Source organism: Nerophis lumbriciformis, linkage group LG23, assembly GCF_033978685.3.
Source record: "Nerophis lumbriciformis linkage group LG23, RoL_Nlum_v2.1, whole genome shotgun sequence".
NCBI lineage: Eukaryota > Metazoa > Chordata > Actinopteri > Syngnathiformes > Syngnathidae > Nerophis > Nerophis lumbriciformis.
In genome coordinates this window covers 25,327,860-25,347,954 of record NC_084570.2, presented here as the reverse complement: position 1 = coordinate 25,347,954, position 20,095 = coordinate 25,327,860, and the positions used below count along the sequence as shown (strand labels likewise).

Here is a 20,095-nt window from a genome sequence, read left to right as displayed (position 1 = left end):
CTTATATATGTTTTTTTCCTTCTTTATTATGCATTTTCGGCAGGTGCGACTTATACTCCGGTGCAACTTATACTCCGAAAAATACGGTATATACATGTATACATATATATATATATATATATATATACACAAATATATACATGAATACATACATATATATATACAAATACATATATACATACATACATATACAGTATGTATACATACATATATATAAATACATATATATATATACACACATATATATGTATATTTATATACACATATATATATTTATACACACACATATATATATATATATATATATATATATATATATGTATATATATATATATATATATATATATACACACACATGTGTGTGTACCTATTATATTAATATGATGGATATATAATTGGATATTAAGAGTACGTGAAAGTTCAACTTTTACCTTGTTTACTTCTGTGACAACCTCCTTAAAGTATTGTAATCAATCAGAAATATCAAGCACCTAAAATGCGCCAAACATAAAGAAGTGTGGAGAGAGAGTTTAGCATTTTTCCCATCATGCATTGCAATGGATTTAAATGGGTGTAATTTAGATTTTTTTTGTGTGTGTTATGTGAGACCATTTGTGTTGATCTTTGTTAGATCAATTTAGGTTTTTTTTGCACCATGGCTAAAGAAGGTTGTTTGGATTGTGTCATAGGATTAATGCTGTGATTTTACTTCACAGTACTTTCAAGGGTCATTGATCTGATTTGCTTGCATTTTCCCCAATATGGCAGCAAATAGTATTTAAGATAAATTTGAAAGCGCGGTGCGATGCTTTGTTGAACTCATGACGTCTTGCGGGCCAAATTGAAGAGGCTGGCGAATACTCGGCCCGAGTAAGGTTTGTGTGGTCTAAAACACGTGCCAACTTGATAGCACACGCTAAGCTGATCTACTACACGCGTGCGCGAAGGTTTGCGTATTCTTAAGTGAGTAAAATAAGGAGCTCGGTCCATTTAGCGTGTCTGTCTTCATGAATGTGCAGAATATACGCTGACCATCAGAAAATTATATTGTAGTTTAGCACGTAGTGTGATTTATCAAGACTAAAATTGTACTGTGGTAGCTGTTTTGCGTCTCTATTTAGTACGTCAAGAAAGGACGTTTTAATGATGCTAATCAACATACCGAGACTGTCAGACGTGAAAAATATTAGGAATATTGTCTTTTCAGCAATATTATTTTCAATTTTTATAGCTGCTGGATGACTTAAAGGGGAACTGCATTTTTTGGGGGACTTTTTCCTATCGTTCACAATCATGAGAGGGCGGTATGGCGTAGTCAGGGGCGGTATGGCGTAGTGGGTAGAGCGACATGATCGACTGATCAGCTGCATCCTCTCTTCCTTGCTCGTCAAACTTTATTGTAGATCATAAACCATGCCTCTCACCTGGATAGTAGAAGGATGAGGACGTATTTAAATTGGCTGTACACTTGGACAGCCAATTTAGACCGGGAAATGGCGAGAACGATACAAATAGACGTTTGGGTCCACCGTTCTTTTCTTTGTGAGGATTCTTCATTTAAATGGGAATATATGAACATCCTAACAGTTACTATCCTAATGACAGCAGACCTTGTACAGTAAGTGATGTTTTATTATTGTCTCTCATGAAGTCTGCTGTGAGCAATAATTAGTAATGTTGTTAAAAAAAAAAAGTGAAAAGTGAACATTGTGATGCGTTTTTTAAATTAATACTTAAAATGATCAAAATGCGTAAATATTAAATGTTATTATAAATGTTATTACATGGCAAATACACTTACGTCATGTATATAAAACCTTAATGGTGGTGTTTGGATGTTTTTTAAGGGATTTATAGGCAGAATAGAACAACTCCTATAGGCTCCTTTGTAAGCTGACTTTTGATCGCAATTATTTATGAGTGAGAATGCATAAAAAAACCCGAAAAAAAAACATCTGTCGTCATGATTTTCATAATGATTGTGAATGATAGGCAAAATTCCAAAAAAAGTGCAGTTTCCCTTTAAGAAACGATCACGTCTAATCAACGTAACAAAATGTGATACTCACTAAACTATATTACGACGTATTTGTCACTCAATGACTACTTTTAAACTCACTGCAATTGTTTTGTCAGCGTAGCCTTGATGTCTTCTTTGTAGGCGCTCCTGATGCCAAGTTAGGGAATCGCTCTTTACACAGCATCACTCACTCAGGAGTGGAGCTGACTTTTCTTTGGGAATTTTGGAGAGAATGACGAGCAGACTGAAAAGGGAAGATGGTGAACTCCTCCGACATCAAGCAGGTGTTGTGCACTAAACCTCAAATAGGACGGAACTTCTCAAATGTGTAAACGATCCAGCGTGTACCGTAAACATCAGACCCACTTTTCTTGCCTGTTTGGACAGAAATGTTCCTTAATTGGCACAAACAGCGAGTCCAGTGGAGAGAGACTTTGACCTCAAATTTGACCCACAAGCAAAATCCTATACAAATACTTTTTTTTTTTTTTCAACCAAAAAGTTCTCAGATGTACACACTTTGGCCAAATAGTAAGATTTTGACAAAAAAGTATATACAGAAAAGAGTATGGATAAAAACAAAGGAATGTAGAAACGTTATGACTCGGGTGAAGCACGGACAGTACCCTTTTTTTTTTTTTTTAAAGTAAACAAAAAGGCATTTGAAAAATGTAATTTCAAAAACAATCACAAGATTAAGAGATGACTTAAACGGACATGATCCAACCACCCGTACCTGAGTTTCTCCTCGGAGCAAAAAAAAACAACACTCCCAGCTAGTCACTGGAATGCAATGACCGTATTTTCCGGACTATAAGCCACTACTTTTTTCATACGCTTTGCACCCTGCGGATTATAAAATGGTTCGACTAATTTATGGATTTTTCTCCGCTGACGGCCATGATGTTTTGAATTCAACAAATAGCTTTAATGTTACACCGACAGAGAAACAAGGTGTGTTATTGTTTGTGTTTTTGGCACCATCTTTTAAAATAATTTACTCACTGCAGGTGCTGCGGCTTGAATATGTACAGGACCAAACATGGTGAGACTGTGTTTTAGTTGTATGCTCCTAAAACCAGGAAGAGTCTTACTGAATATGTGAGACGTGCCTCAACGTTGGCAATGTTCAAATCCAGCCTGAAAACACTTTTAATTGTGCATTTGACGACTGAAAGTATTTGATCTAGAGCATTAGATTTATTTTAATTAATTATGATTGTTTTTATGATTGTATTTTCTGATTTGAATTTGAATTATTTTTCCTTCTTTTAATTTTCTGTAAAGCACTTTGAATTGCCTTGTGTACGAATTGTGCTATATAAAAAAATTGCCTTGTCTTACTTCCTGTTTTGTGCCTTGAACCGGATGTATAACCGTCATAGCGTTTCTACTAATATGAATTCTTCATTCATGACTCCAAGCAGTGTTTGTAGTTTTACAGTATGTGTAAAATATGTGAATATGTGTGATGTCTGTAGGAGAGTTTTCATGCATATTTGTACGTGCTATCGTAATGTAATCAAGCTAGCATCTTTAGCATTAGCTAACATGCTAACAGTCTCTGTTAGTATTATTAACTTACAACGGCATTCTTTTTGTATTGTTTCAGTTTCTTAAATTCACCAAAACGTCACCGTGGAGTTATATCTGTTTTAGCTGATTGGAGAGCGAGCTTGCGCAGCTAGTAGGTCCATGACGATGACTTCTGTTTTGTTTGATTCCCCGTTTTACTGCTGTGTTTCAGGCACCGTTTGGAAACAGTTAATTTAAATAAACATTTACAGAATCTTTCGTACCAGTATATATCTGCGGCTTATAGTCCGGTGCGGCTAATATACTGTATGTAAAAATATGTTTTTCTTCTAAAATGTGGTGGGTAAGGCTTACCAATGTGCTCTATAGTCCGGAAAATACGGTATAACGTTTTGGTACATTGTAGCTGACCAATGACAGACTTTTTAAAATTCAATTGGACTTCTAAAGCTACCTGGCAAGACACAGAACTGCACAATGAAGTGAGATTTCACAATTATAATTTGTGCTGTGCGTTTTATCAATGCAAACTAAATATCCTGTCTTTGAATAAAAGTGTGGGTGGACAAGGATTTAAAAATCCCTCTGCTATGACCTGGTTCCCCCCCAAATAATCTTTTCTGCAGACCAACTGGGAGACATGTGAGAACGCTAATTACATTTGACTTCAGAGAACTGCAGTGGTTGCGAGCAGTTGGAAGTAGGCGGGGGAGGTACATTACACACTGGTACCTCCATTACTCAGGACTACTTGCATTGAACTGGCGTACACGCATGGGATAGGGATCGATGCTAGGTGGCGCTAGGTGTGGCCGATTACACTTCACCTACAAATGACGCTGGCTGAGTGCGTTTGTGTCCTGAAACTCTGTGATCTGGTGTGAGGACTTCGAAAACAGTGGAACCTCTAAAGTCGAAATTCCCCATTCAAAATAATGTTAAAATGTTTAAAATGTCCCTTTCAGAGTTTTGCAGTAGTTTTTTGTGATTTTCGCAGCATAAAACGTCTGATTTCGTAGCAGCATTCTAAAAAAAGTTGCAGCAAAAGTTGAAATGTTTGAAGGCATTAACATAACCTAACTTGTGAATTTATGAATCTGGAATTAGTTGTTTAAACACTGACAGTAATTTATCAGTCCTTCCCCCAGGATCTTGTTGAGATGCCTGAATTTGCAGAGAATCGTCCCAAAAATTGCAAGAAAAGTGCAAATTTGTTGGGGTTTTTGTTCCAATAAAATTGCTGAGAAAGTGAAAGTTGCATTAAACATTGTGATTTTTCCCTATGTCATGCTAATAATGTGTAAGTAATTTGCCGAAAAAAAGCAATGAAAGAACACAAGCATCCGATCAACATAGCAGACAAACGTACAAAATAAGCTTCAAAAAAAGTATACGTGCTAATTTACTGCAAAGAAAAGTATATCTTAGCCTTTACGTGAGAAAAACCTAACTATTTGAATAAACAATACAAATATTCTTAAAGGACATTACTATGGGAACGACACTTTGTGGACAAAGTTGCGAGGTCGCGCATCATTTGCAGAATTTGGTTGAATTTGCGTGATCGCAATATCATCGCAAAATCCTCGAGGGACTGTTTGTTGTCACTTGCCCTAAAAAATACAGCATTGATTAATAAAGACGGGGAAAAGTTACTAAATCGTTGGATTATTTTCTTTTTTCAATTGATTGAAATAATCTAAAAAAAAAAAAAAAAAAAAGATTAATTTGTCTTATAAAATTATTTCAATTGACTGAAGAAAAACATATATAAAAAAATAAGAACTGCCTTTTTTTTCAGATACTAAATTCATTCGATTGAAGAGAAAAAAAAAAAAAACAGCCTTAGAGTAACTTTTTTTAAAACAGTCTTTTTTTTCCCTAAAATATTTTCCTGAAAATGTGATGAAAGTATTTATATTTCCATTATTACTACTGAGGAAAATTAGAAAACAAAACTGAATTTATTATGTAAAAAAAAGATACATATTGTATTTTTAAAATAATAAATCAATTTGATTAAAGAAAAAACTAGCTAAGCTTTGTTTAACTTGTTTTCCCCTCCAAAAATACTTGTCTTTTTTTTTTTTGTCCTAAAATATTTCCATCGATAATAGGTAGTGAAAAAACAGGATAGTTTTGAGTCATTGCAATATTTCTTGTTGTATCTTTTATACTGCAAGAAATTGTATAAAAATAGAAAAAAAAAATATCTTTAAAAAAAAAAGATACATTTTGTCCTTTTTAGATAACAAATTAATTCGATTAAAGAAAAAAAAAATTGTAATTAAATTTTCTTTCTTTATTTTTTCCCCCCAAAAAATATTAATTTAGTCTTTTTGTCCTAAAATATTTGCTCAAAATAATGTATTGTAAAAAAGTGGTTGTTTTAAATTTAAGTCATTACAATATTTCTTGTGTTTAATATTTCTAATAAGGAAAAGTGTATAGACATGGGAAAAAAATGAAATCGAAAAAAAAACTAAACTAAACATACATTTTGTCTTTTTTAGATGACATTTTTATTTTTGATTAAAGAAAATAAAAATAGCCAAGCTTTGTTTAACTCTTTCCCCCAAAAGTGATTCATTTTGCCTCTTTTTTGTCCTAAAATATTTTTCTAAAAATACATCTGGAAAAAAGTGGTGGTTTTATTATTATTATTATTTATTGCAATATTTATTGTTCTATTTTTTCTACTAAGGAAAATTGTATAGCAATGGAAGAAACTGAAATAAAAAATTAAAAAATATTGATTTTGTCTCTTTTTTTTTTCTCCCTAAAATATTTCCGCAAAAAATAGGTTTTGAAAAAAAGGGTTGTTTTATTAATTATTTCTTGTTTTATTAAGGGAAATTGTATAGAAATAGAAAAAAATATATATCTTTAAAAAATAGATACATTTTGTCTTTTTTAAATAATAAATTCATTCGATTAAAGAAAAAATATATTTAAAAAAACCTTTGAGTAAAATCTTTTCCCAAAAATGTCTTCTTTTTTGTCCTAAAATAGGTCTTAGACAAAGGAATTGTTTTAAATTCAAGCCATTAAAAAGATTTATTATTTCTTAGAAAAACAATTCATTTAATCAAAAAAAAAAAAAAAAAAAAAGAATAGCCAACCTTTGAGTAACTTTTTTTCCCCCGAAAATATTGTCTTTCCTTTTGTCTTAAAATTGTTCTTGGAAAAAGGAACGGTTTTAAATTCAAGTCATTACATTATTTGTTGTTGTGTTATTTATAATGAGGAACATTGTATAGAAAAGAAAAAATATTTCAAAAGAGATTATTTTTTCTTTTTTAGATAAAAAAAATTGAAAAAAAAAATTGAAAAAAAAAAAGCCAACCTTTGAGTAACTTTTTTCCCCCAGAAAATATTGTCTTTTTTTGTCCTAAAATATTTTCCCGAAACTAAGTCTTGAAAAAAGGAATTGTTTTAAAAGGAAGTCCTTGCAGTACTTCTTGTTGTATTATTTCTACTGAGCAAAACTGTATACATTGCAAACAATGTCCTGTGCTAGACTGACATTAGGGGTTCCACTGTCGTATCCAAGTAGCGAGTAACGTGATTGGACGAGTACTAGTAGGTGTGTTCATTTAGTATTTGAAGTATATTTGAGATAGGCTCCAGCACCCCCCACGACCCCGAACAGGACAAGCGGTAGAAAATGGATGGATGGATGTGTCAGCCACCCTTTACACGCAGCATAGAAAAGTGGAGTCACCAAAGCACCTGACCAGAGTCGTCTTCAGGGGTGGTTCCTATTTCTGCTGCCGTAGTACTTCCCGCCAAAGATCATGAAGTCCGCTGAGATCTTTCAGGGGCAGCATGACCTCCTTCCTGCTACTGGATGCGTGCTTCCCCGTTTACAAGGTCAGCAGCCAGACCGTCTTGATAACCAGCGGATGCATCCTTAAAGACGATGAAGAAGAGCAAGAAGAGGCAAGCACCAGGTTTTTGCACGAAGAGACCCGTAAATATGTCCTCGCCCAACCGGAGCCAAGTTCCAAACAACTGAGGTAGGGAAATGAAAGGTCAGAACTTCTTGCTGGTCATAATAAAGGCGGGTGAAAAATCAACAAACCAGGATGTCAGGTAATAAAAATAATCCTGATTGGAGAAACTGATGACTTTCACACAAAAAGTTCCAAAGTTCTTTTGCTTTTTTTTTTTTTCAAAAGCAGTTGAAAGAGCAGGACGTAGATCTTCTCCTTCAAACGACATCAGGTGTGTTAGGAGAAGATGCAAGTTCCTCGTCCAATTCGTGTCACTTTCAAATTACATTTGGGGGAACTGAAGGGAAACATTGTCTTTCAGGGAGATGTTCCGTTTTTTCACAGTGACAACAAAGCTTTGCCTTGGCGGCGACAGGAGTGGGGGGTCACAGATCACAGCTGACAGCTGACGCTGCATGAAAAACCGCCGTCGCTCGCGTCGTCACCTCTTCCTCCACACCTTTGACAGCCAGATCTTCACGGTCTTGTCGCTGCACACAATCGCGGCATGGGGAGGGGAAGTGAGGAGACAAAAAAAAAACACAACAAGAGAGAGAAAATAACATCAATGAGAGGCGCCACCATTTTTCTCACTTTGAAAACCATGACTCATACTTGAATGTCAGACTGTTACACAAATCAAACAAGGTAATACAAACTATTACTTATTATTTCTTAAGACCCATTTTTCGGACTATAAAGTGCACTTGAAATCCTTTCATTTTCTCAAAATGGACTGTGCGCCTAAGAACCCGGTGCGCCTGTATGTATTAATACTGGTTGTGCTTACCGACCTCGAAGCAATTTTATTTGGTACATGGTATAATCATAAGTGTGACCAATAGATGGCAGTCACACAAGAGATACGTGTGGACTGCAGATTAACGCCTGTTCAATAAATGACGCTAGCAAGCAACACCAAAACTTTGATGTTTCATTGAGAATATAGAACATTCATTACACACGGTGCTCAAAACTCTGTCAACGTTTTAGTAATACTTTGGTAAGCTATGAAGTCGCACTGCTTGATGGATTGTCGCAGCATTACGGCTATGGTAGTCAGACGTACTGTGCTTCAACACACCGTCTTATTAAGGTGTGTGTATAAGGACCCCAAAATAACACCTATTAGGAGACATTACCTGGCGTTTTGTTTCGCAATGTTATGCAAAAACAACTTTTCTTACCTAATGGTACCTGCTGATGTGTATTTGGGATCTGCATAAGTCCCGAAAATTTGCGCAAGTCCGCCATTGTATTGAATAAGCTCCTTCTTTTTTTCTATCCTCTTGTTGTGGGGAATTCATCCTCTAATGTTGCAATTTTTAATACAAAGTAGCGTACAGTTCGAACTTATAACAGTCAGTAGATTGCCATGGAAGCGTTAAAAACTAGCGATACAACATGCCTGACAGGGAGAAGACGCTGTTGAAGTGGAGGCACACAAATACGACTGCACACAAAACGGCGCATCCTGAAGAGACGGCCAGAACGATGTTTAAAGATGGTCTGTAAAACATCCTCTATGCAACATTTTGACCAAAGAACCACCATGACATGTTATGTAGACCACAAGGAAGTGGTCATAATATGACCCTTTTAATGCGCCTCATAATCCGGTGCGCCCTATGGTCGGAAACATACGGTATATTTTTTAAAGTATTGTAATTTCATATAAGCGGCTACTTTTTTACCCAGGCTTTGAACCCTGCGCTTTATACAATGCTGGGGTTAATTTAAGGATTTTTTCTGAAATTGTTCACATTTAATCAAAAGCATTTACACAATCATTCAGTCAGCCATTTAGCGTGTAATGGACTCACCCTCATCACGGAGAAGACAACAAAAATGCACAAGACGCAGCCCCAAAGCAGAAGACGATCGACCCGGCGTTCGAAAAAGGAAAGGGCAACCACACGGAACGCAAAAACCGACATAACTAACGGGGCCGTGTACGTCGCGACCCTCCGTTTTTTGTTCGGAATAGAAAAATAATTTAACATAACATTCAGCGACGTACACGGACCGGCCATTTGTTTATTGTTTGGAATAGAAGAATAAACAAATGGCCGGTCCGTGAAAATCGACAATTTCTATTGTCGATTTTCAAACACATTAATACATTCGGATAATGGATAGGGGTTCCGTTTTGTTTTGTTTTTAATTATCAATCCAAAAAACAGAGAAAGTGGATAAAATATTGTGTTAAAATGTTTTTCTATTTTTCTATTCCAAACGGAAAACAAATGGCTGCGACGGCCATTTGTTTTCCGTTTGGAATAGAATTTTTTTTTACCATAAAAATCCACTTTTCCGGATTTTTGGTTTGAAAATTAAAAAACAAAAAAAGCAAAACTTAAGCAACATTTACACCAGAGCATATCAAATACATATTATCGAGACCAGGGGTTTTTAACCTTTTTTGACCTCAGGGCTCAGCTTTTCCATGACAGAGGGGCTCGGAGCCCACGCAAATATTAACACACAATTAGTCATCTTTTTAATCGTATTCAATAATTATATCTAACCTACTTACAGTCAGTGTTGGGACTAACGCTTTACTTTGTAACGCGTTACTGTAACACCGTTATTTTCGGCGGTAACTAGTAGTCTAACGCGTTATTTTTTATATTCAGTAACTCAGTTACCGTTACTACATGATGCGTTACTGCGTTATTTTACGTTATTTTTTATGTAGTATCGGCTAGAAAGTGAGAAGATTTGAGTGTGTTTCATTGGAGAGTTGTAGTGTCATCCTTCTGATTCTTCCTGTGTCATAAGCGGGAGAAGAGGGGCGGGGGAGGGTGCCTGTGTTTACTAACAAGACATCATGGCGGAGCAGAAGTCGAGTTTCTTAACATGGAGATATGCTCACTGCTTTTCTTTTGTCGAGCACAAAGAAAAGAACATTTCAGTTAAATGTAAGTTGTGTCTTGGTTCAAAGATCCTATCTACTGCCCAAAACAGCAATTCAAATCTGCTGAAACAGCTACAAAAGCAACATGCTTCAACGAAGCTAGTAAAGAGAGACACACAGCGGCTGGATTTTAACGGAGGGACTGCGAGCCAGGACAACATTGATAGAGACATTGCAGCGTCTGTGCTAGAAGATATGCAGGCTATTTCTACAGTGGAGTCACCCGCTTTCAGGCAGCTGGACACAGCGGACAGTGAGTACATAAACATGGAAAGCAAGCTAAAGAAAACACTCCAAACTCTGCCTCTGCTCATCATTCAGCACTGAAGGTACACACTGTCAATTCTCGTGTATACTCTTTCATTCTAGACTTCTAGAGTGTTTGATTATCACATCACTCTAAATGTAGAGACTATAAAGTTCAAAAATATAAAGAGGAATCCAAATAGGCCAGGCCAATGTTTCCTTATCTCTAAACTAAAACTGGGGAAATGTGTAGAGTGTTCTGGGCTTCAGTACAGAGTTTAACTCCTGCAGACATGATTTTATTTCACAATTCCTTGAGAGAAAAAAAACGCCTGGTTAGGCGTGTGTATAGCAGTATGTGTGCGGTATATAGTGACATGACATATAATCATGTCATGTGTGCCTTCCTTGGGTGAAGCCAGGTTTACAGCTATGTTGTGACATGTTGTGACATTTTGTTATTATGCGGTTTGTTACTTATGTATGTTATGTTGCAGCTATTTAAAATAGATTTGTCAATTTGTTCTGGCCTGAAATAAATTGGCCCTTTGAAACATATCTTTGTCTTTGTGTGTTGTATGTAGACCACATTGCTTAGCAGAGTTCAGTGATGCAAATGCATGTCAAGTTTATGAACAGATTGTATTATTCTCCAGTGCTATAACAGTACTGAAATGACGGCTAAAAGGGCATTAATGGGAGCCTTAAAAAAAAAGTAACTAAATATTTACTTTTCACAGTAACACATTACTTATTGGTGTGAGTAACTGAGTTATTCACTGAGTTCCTTTTGAAATAAAGTAACTAGTAACTGTAACTAGTTACTGGTTTTCAGTAACTAACCCAACACTGCTTACAGTATAACAGGATAAACCTTGTCAAATGATAAGAAAGCATATGTTAATCACTAAGATGATTATCAGGCTAATTACAAAAATAAATACCAATTAAATATACTGCAAAAGAAGGGACTCAAAAAACTGATGTAAAATAAATGTAGAGCGCTAAAATTAATCAATGCTAACTAAATTTACAATAAATAATGTATATGTTTTCTTAATAAACGGTCGGTAAAATTAAAGTCACACTAGTCCTAATTATTGCGCTTAAGAAATGTTTCTATGACTTTAGACCCAGGCTTCTTCCGATTGTTTGATATTGTCATTACTGCCACAAGTGGTGGGAAATTGTATTACAACTGAGTACCATGTATATTTTTTGGTGGCCCCTTGGGTGGCCGCGCCCTATGGTTGAAAAAGACTGATCTAGACCACAAGGAAGTGTTTAAATGTAGATTGAAATCATCATAGGTCCCCTTCAATTAATTAGAAATGCATGTTTTGAGAAATAGTATACCTTACTTTGGATACCTTTCTAATTTCCACATGTATGTGAGGAAGAAGAACTGCGCTATCCTCCTGAGAGGCAGCGTCCTCTGCAGTGGACATTTAGAAAAATAACATATGCATGTCCACTGCACAGCATGCTGGTTCTCAGGGGGATATGCCTGAACTGGCAGCTTAAAGGCAGGAGAGTAGAAAAAAGGGGCAGCAAGAATGAAAAAGAACAGAAAAGTAGTAAAGGATAGTAGCATGAAAAGGCGGTCGAGCAAAGGAAAAGAAGGAAAAAAGAGAATACCAGAGGGAGGAGGGAAAGTGGTCATCATGGGAGGCTGGTGGCTCGGCTCTTGATGGCGAGGACCCGACGAGGAAGGCAGGGGGTCAAGCCAGGCACATAGTTCCATAACTTCACCCGGCAGTCACTGCGGTCATCAAGGGGGGAGGAGGAGGGAGTGAGGAGCAGGACGAAGAGGGAGTGAGCGACAACCAGGTAGTTGTCCAGTAGAATTGATGAAGAAGAAGATGGGAAGCAGAAGGAGTAGAACGTTATCATCACATTGAGAGCACCAGCTGCTTCAGAAGGTGAATGAATTATCATCGAGAATGTCCTGTCTGCTCTGCAACAGTGTGAGAAAACATGAAACCTGATTATAGTTCTTAATGTACCTTCAAATGATGACTTCATCTAGCTGACAATTCCCGAAACAAATCATTCCCTCACTTTTATCAAAATCAACTAACAGGGTTTCTACATGTTTCAGTACATCTCATTTAATGCTCTTTAATGCCCTTATATAGGGCAGCACGGTGGAAGAGGGGTTTGTGCATCTGCCTCACAATACAAAGGTCCTGAGTAGTATGGGGTTCAATCCCGGGCTCAGGATCTTTCTGTGTGGAGTCCCCGTGACTGCGTGGGTTCCCTCCGGGTACTCCGGTTTCCTCCCACCTTCAAAGACATGCACCTGGGGATAGGTTGATTGGCAACACTAAATTGGCCATAGTGTGTGAATGTGAGTGTGAATGTTGTCTGTCTATCTGTGTTGGCCCTGCGATGAGGTGGCGACTTGTCCAGGGTGTACCCCGCCTTCCGCCCGATTGTAGCTGAGATAGGCTCCAGCGCCCCCCGCGACCCCGGGAATAAGCGGTAGAAAATGGATGGATAGATGCCCTTATATATACAAAACCCAAAACTAGTGAAGTTGGCACGTTCTGTAAATGGTAAATAAAAACACAATAAAATGATTTGCAAAACCTTTTCAACCTACATTCAATTGAATAGACTGCAAAGACAAGATCATTAAGGTTTGAAATGAGAAACTTAATTTTTTTTTGCAAATAATCATTAACTTAGAATTTAATTGCAGTAACACATTGCAAAAAAGTTGGCACCGGGGCATTTTTACCAATGTGTTACATGGTCTTTCCTTTTAACAACACTCTACTATGTAAACGTTTGAGAACTGGGGAGACCAAGTTTTGAAGCTTTTCAGGTGGAATTCTTTCCCATTCTTGCTTGATGTACAGCTTAAGTTGTTCAACAGTATGTATGTATCTGTATACGTATTTATATACATATATGTATGTGCATATATATGTATATTTGTGTATATATGTAAATGTGTGTGTGAGTGCATGTGTGTGTGTTGCATGTGTGTTTGTTGTCGTATTTTACACTTTATAATATGCCACACATCCCTAAATTCCTTGCAATAGCTTGTTGAGAAATGTTGTTCTTAAACTGTTCGACAATTTGCTCACGCATTTGTTCACAAAGTGGTGACCCTCGCCCAACCTTGTTTGTGTTACCAATTATCCTCTTCACCTGTGAGATGTTCCAAATAAGTGTTTGATGAGCATTCTTCAACTTTCTCAGTTTTTTTGCCACTTGTGCCAGTTTTTTTGAAACATGTTGCAGGCATCAAATTCCAAATGAGCTAATATTTGCAAAAAAATAATAAAGTTTACCAGTTCGAACGGTAAGTATCTTGTCTTTGTAGTGTATTTAATTGAATGTAGGTTGAAAAGGATTTGCAAATGCGATGAAAGGGTTAAAATTAAAATCTGTATTCGCACGTGTGCTACTTTTTTTCTTTTCCAAAACTCGCACAACCTATTTTTAGTTGCAAATGCAACTAAAATGCTGTACAGTACTGTTATATTAATGTATATATCCATCCATCCATGTTCTACCGCTTGTCCCTTTCGGGGTCATGGGGGTTGCTGGAGCATATATTAATGGATATATAATTTCTATAATTGGATATTAAGAGTACGTGAAAGTTTGACTCTTCCCTTGTTTACTTACGAGATAAGCTCCTTTAAGTTTTGTAATCAATCAGAAATATCAAACAGCTAAAATGTGCCAAACATGGATAAGTGTGGAGAGAGTGTTTTGCGTTATTCCCCTCAGGCTTTGTAATGGATGTAATTTAAGAAATTTTTTTATGGTGCTTGGACCTTTTTTTTTTACAATATCCACAAATTTCAATGAGCAGGTGTAGTTATGTGTGACCATGTGTGTTGAATTTTTGTTTTTTTGCACCGTGAGTTGTTTGGATTGGGTCATTAGTAAATGCTGTCCTGCGTACACTTCAACGCGCAATTCATGGTCATTGACCTATTTTACTCACATTGTACACAAGATGGGAGTAAATCTGCAACAATCAGAATGCCAGATATTTTAAGCCGGAGGCACACCGCAGGCTAGTTTCATGACGTTTGGACACCCCTGGTATATACTGTGCTGCTATTGAGGCAAACCAGAGTAGGTTTTGTAGACATAGAAGAAGGCAACAGACTCCAGCAAAAGGAAACCAGCTTTTCAAACCCTAAAATATATCTAGGTTATTGCTTGGCATGGGTCAAATTTGGCATAGCGCTTAAAAGACTTCATAAACATTTAATGGCCCCTGAGAGGAGAAAGGTTCCCTACCCTCGTCTTACACTATCTTTAATTATTTTTTATTACGACATATTCATTATAATAATTTCTGCTTCATAATAGTGTGCAAGGGGCCCATTTTGCACCCAGCCTTCAGTAACCAAACAAAGGGTTAATTAAGACCAGAGTAAATTGTCATTCAATAGAATTGAATGGAATGATGATATACTGTATGTACAATAAATGTTCAGTTTGTTACCTGGATGCAGTGAAAATCTGCCTGGAGTTGGTACATATGGCGTTGATGGGGCTGTCGTGGCCTTTGACCTCCCCTATGGGGGTGAAATTGTCCACGTTCCACACCTTCAGTATGCCGCCTCGACATGCGCTGAGCAGCAGCGGCTTCCCAGGGACGTACGCCAGGGCGCACACCCAGTCCTTGTGGGCGATAGGGATTTGCTGTCGACAGAGAAGTGCAGAGTCAGCAAAGGACAGGTTCCTACAAAAAACTGCTCAAGAACCACACGGAAGACAAGGCTGAAGAAGTTTCAAGTCGCATGCACTTTTTGCGTCGGATGAAAAGAGCACAGCTCCCTCCCCCCATTCTCACCACATTCTACAATGGCACTTTAGAGAGCCTACTGACCAACAGCATCTCTGTCTGGACTGGAGCCTGCAGTGCCTCAGACTGGAAGTCTCTCCAGAGAGTGGTGAGGACGGAGGAAAAGATCATCAGGACTCCTCTTTCTCCTATCCAGGAGATCGCAAAAAGCCGCTGCCTGACCAGGGCTCAGAAAATCTGCAAAGACTCCTCCCACCCCCACCAAGGACTGTTTTCACTGTTGTACTCTAGAAAGAGGTTCCTCATCCTCCGAAGCAGAATCTCCAGGTTCTGTAACAGCTTCTTCCCTCAGGCCGTAAGACTCTTGAACACATCATATTTAGCCCCTCAACTCCACCTAAAATGGATTAACTCGCTGGAATAAAAAAGACAATACAACATACATCCATAAACGTGGATGCATATGCAAAAGTGCAATATATTTATCTGTACAGTAACCTATTTATTTATGTTTATATACACCTTATTGTTTTTTTATCCTGCACTACCATGAGCTAATGCAATGAAATGTTGTTCTTATCTGTACTGTAAAGTTCAAATTTGAATGACAATAAAAAGGAAGTCTAAGTCTCTCAGTCTAAATCATGCCTCTCACCTGGATAGTAGAAGGATGTGTACATAATTCGACAAATTGGTCACTTTTGGCATCCAATTTATACCCGGAAATGTCGAGAAAGAAACGAAAAGAGGCTTGGTTCCACCCCTCTTTTTTCTTCGCAAGGCTTAGGAGTCATTCTTCATCTAAATGGGAATTATATGAACATTCTAGCAGTCAGAATCCCAGTGAGAGCAGACATTGTACAGTAAGTGATGTTTTATTACTATGTGAACATTGGACCAAATCTGGAGGGAAATATTCCAGATCCTGAGTCAGTTAAGGACTTGAATGACACTATAGACGGAAATCCCCACTCGATGTTCCTCAAAGGTGTGACAAAAGAGGAAATAATCAATATTGTGAAAAAATGTAAATCCAAGACCACAACTGATTGTAACAGAACTGATATGGACAAGATAAAAAAGGTTATTGAAGAGATTTCAGAACATTTAACATATATCAGCAACCTATCATTTCAAACAACAAAATGAAAAACACAAAAGTCGTATTTTTCAGTTTACAAACTACAGACCTGTTTCTCTACTTCAACAATTTAAAAAAAATATTGAAAAACTGTTAAACAACAGATTCATAAATAAAAGTGGAACACTCACAGAAAACCAATATGTATACAGAGCCAACATTTTAACATCAATGACATTAATCGAAATAATGGAAGAGATCACCAATGCAATAGATTGCAAAACATGTGTTTATGGATTTAACAAAATAATTTGACACAATCAATCACAATATCTTAATAAACAAATTAGAACAATATGGCATCAGAGGGTTGGTCTTGAACAGGGTAAAAAGCTGTAAGCAATACGTGAAGATAGGCGAACACACATCTACAGAGCTGAAAATATCTTCTGGCGTACCTCAGGGATCTATACTAGAACCAAAACTGTTCAATCTTTTTATAAACGACATTTGTAAAGTTACAAAGGACTTAGAGTTAGTATTATTTGCAGATGACACAACTGCGTTTTGTTCAGGAGAGAACACACAGAAGCTATTACAGTTTGTACAAATAATAACAGAAGAAATGAACAAATTAAAAAGATGCAAAACAGACTCTCTTTGAATCTCAGTAAAACTAAAATAATGCTATTTGGTAACAGTAGAAGGGAAAGTCAAACACAAATACAAATAGACTCAGTAGATATTGAAAGGGTAAAAGAAAACACATTTTTGAGTGTAATAATAGATGATAAAATTAACTGGAAACGTCATGTAAAAAAATATACAACATAAAGTATCAAGAAACACGTCCATCCATCCGTTTCCTACCGCATGTCCCTTTCAAGGTCGCGTGTGTGTGCGTGTGTGTGTGTGTGTGTGTGTGTGTGTGTGTGTGTGTGTGTGTGTGTGTGTGTGTGTGTGTGTGTGTGTGTGTGTGGATAGAGCAAAACATGTTCTGGACCAAAAATACCTTCATAGTCTCTACTGCTCGCTAGTGTTACCATATCTGAGTTATTGTGCAGAAATATTACAATAATACATAATATTGTATATGGAGAGCATACAAACCCTTTATTCATTGAATCACAAATATTGAAATTTAGCGATTTGGTGCATTTGCAAACATCTAAAATTATGTACAAAGCAAACTATAACCGGCAAAGAACGTACAACAATGTTTTCTCAACAAAAGAGGAGAAATTTAACCGTAGAGGAAAATGTGATTTAAACATTTGTGTATGCGTACAACATTTAAAACTAGTATGTGGAATTAAATTATGGAATGGATTAAGCAAGGTAATCAAACAAAGCACCAATATGATTCAGTTTAAGAGACTGTTCAAACTACAAGTGTTCACAAAGTACAACGAAGAATAATTATGAACATCTTGAACCTTTTTTTTTTTTATGAGATAATGATTATTTATGTATTTAATATTTGTTTAATTACATATGATACATATATATTCACTGTTCTGTTACAAACAGAGAACAAGAAAACTGCTATCATGATATGAAAAGGGGTATGATTAAATAAGTTCTGCTTCTTCCTACTCTTTATCGGATGTGCTGTAATGAAACTGGAAATATGTGATGCATGTTCGAAATAAACTGAAACTAAACCTTCAACGCTTGAAATATTTTAACAACTTCAGAGCTAAATATTAATGTCAAGTTTATTTTGTATTGTTTATTTTTATTGACTTTCATTTTGTGTAATGATCAAACGCAAAATATGGAATATTTAAAAAAAAAAAAGTTGCACAGTAGAATATTTGAGGTTGGGTAATTACAGCCTTGAAATGGTCAATAATTCATGACTACATTGATTTTGATACAGTGCCCACTGAGCTTGAAATACTTTGTTGAGTTTATTGAGTTCACGAAAGTCTTGATACTTTAGTTCAGGTGTGTCCAGACTTTTTCCACCAAGGGCCACATACTGAAAAGTCAAAGTGTGCGGATGCCATACATATTATTTACAAAAAATGCTAAAACAGATATTGTGTCAGCTTTGTATTATAGGTGAAAATTCTGCCTGCACAAAAATATTTCATTTACACATTTAACAGTGACTATTATAATGGTTGTTGTAATTTCTTTAATTAATTCAAAGTTAGTATTATTTTATTTTTTAATTAACTGAACATTGTTTATATATTTAAGTATATTTTAATTTAATTTCGAGAGCTTTTAATATTTTAGATCAAGGGTATCTTAACTTTTTCCACCAAGGTCCACATACTGAAAAGTCAAGTATGGGGGGGATATTTAAACATTTTTGAAAATTGTTTTACAAATGCTAAAAACAGATATAATATATATCTAAAAACACAACTTTGTGACTATGTATATTATTATCAATTATTAGATTAACATTTTCAGCTTTTTCTCATTACATTCTGTTTTTGTTCTCTTTTTCTTACATTTTTATTGTTGTTTTTTAACTCGATATGATAATATTTGAAAAATACACAACTTTTAAAATTTTAGCAGACACGTTAGGTATATTTGCACAAAGTATCGGTATCACCGATACCATCTTGAATTTTACTTACTTATTTACTCATTGGTATTGACATCACTAATGGCAGTTGAACTCGTTTATGCTCATCAAAGCTCTGAGAAATATGCTCATGGTTTTCTGGCACCATCTAGTTGTTAAGGGGCAACATTACAACAACAAAATCATTTCTTATTTTTTAATCGGCAAGAACAAGATTAATTCGGTTTTCATGTCAAAAAACAGTAATATACCAGGATTACTGTCTGGTAAAAAATAGCTGCTAGATGGGAGTCAATGGGGGTTATTTAAAGAAAGTGTGTGCACATTATATTTATATCCTATTCTAACACCATTGCAATCAATCTTCACACTGAACAATCATATCACATAAGGAACACATGTATTTTTTTGTTTGGATTATGCAGAAGGGTTAAACATAATTTATGCGGAACAAAACCTTTACTTTGTGTCACTACAATTTGATAAGTTGACACATTGCCTAGCATGATGTCACTTGATACAAAACTTCAAACATCCAACCCAAACCACAAACATTTTGGAAAAAATCCAATCATCATAATATATCTGGTTTTATCTATTAAAAATTGAAAATCAGTTGGATCGGGCACAAATCTGACAAAATGATTGTGACGACAACCAAGGGAAATATTCATGACTCAATTTTTAGTTTTCTTACGATATGAAAAAATATCAACCAAAATGGTTGCTTGGCAACATATCAGTATGGTGTGAGATCCACAGGCAGTTATTATTAGCTCACTTTAGTCCAAAAAAACCGAGGACTAGCTGCTTTGTGTTTTACTCAGATAATTCCAATGACACAAACATCAAAGCAACAGAAGCAGCTAAAAAACATGTGCTCTTAAAAGATATTACAGTATTTATATATTTTGTCTGTGCTTTGAACCACACTCATGCTGGAAAGTCAAACTTTCCTCACTCTTAAAA

The 20,095-nt window shown here is 36.1% G+C and overlaps 1 protein-coding gene across 9 annotated transcripts in view; it reads right to left on the bottom strand.

Moving 5' to 3' along the window:
* Window positions 1–374: 374 nt before the first annotated feature.
* Window positions 375–20,095, bottom strand: part of kif21b (kinesin family member 21B) — a 370,384-nt gene continuing 350,663 nt past the window's right edge. For 8 of the 9 annotated variants that reach the window (XM_061984919.1, XM_061984922.1, XM_061984923.1 and 5 more), the window contains 3 exons: window positions 15,195–15,394; window positions 12,353–12,476; window positions 375–8,042 (listed from right to left, as the gene is read on the bottom strand). In XM_061984919.1, coding sequence (XP_061840903.1) covers window positions 12,377–12,476; window positions 15,195–15,394 — 300 coding nt within the window. In that variant the 3' untranslated portion in view covers window positions 375–8,042; window positions 12,353–12,376. The remainder of the gene's footprint in view (window positions 8,043–12,352; window positions 12,477–15,194; window positions 15,395–20,095) is intronic. The other variant, XM_061984929.1, reaches the window with a different exon arrangement.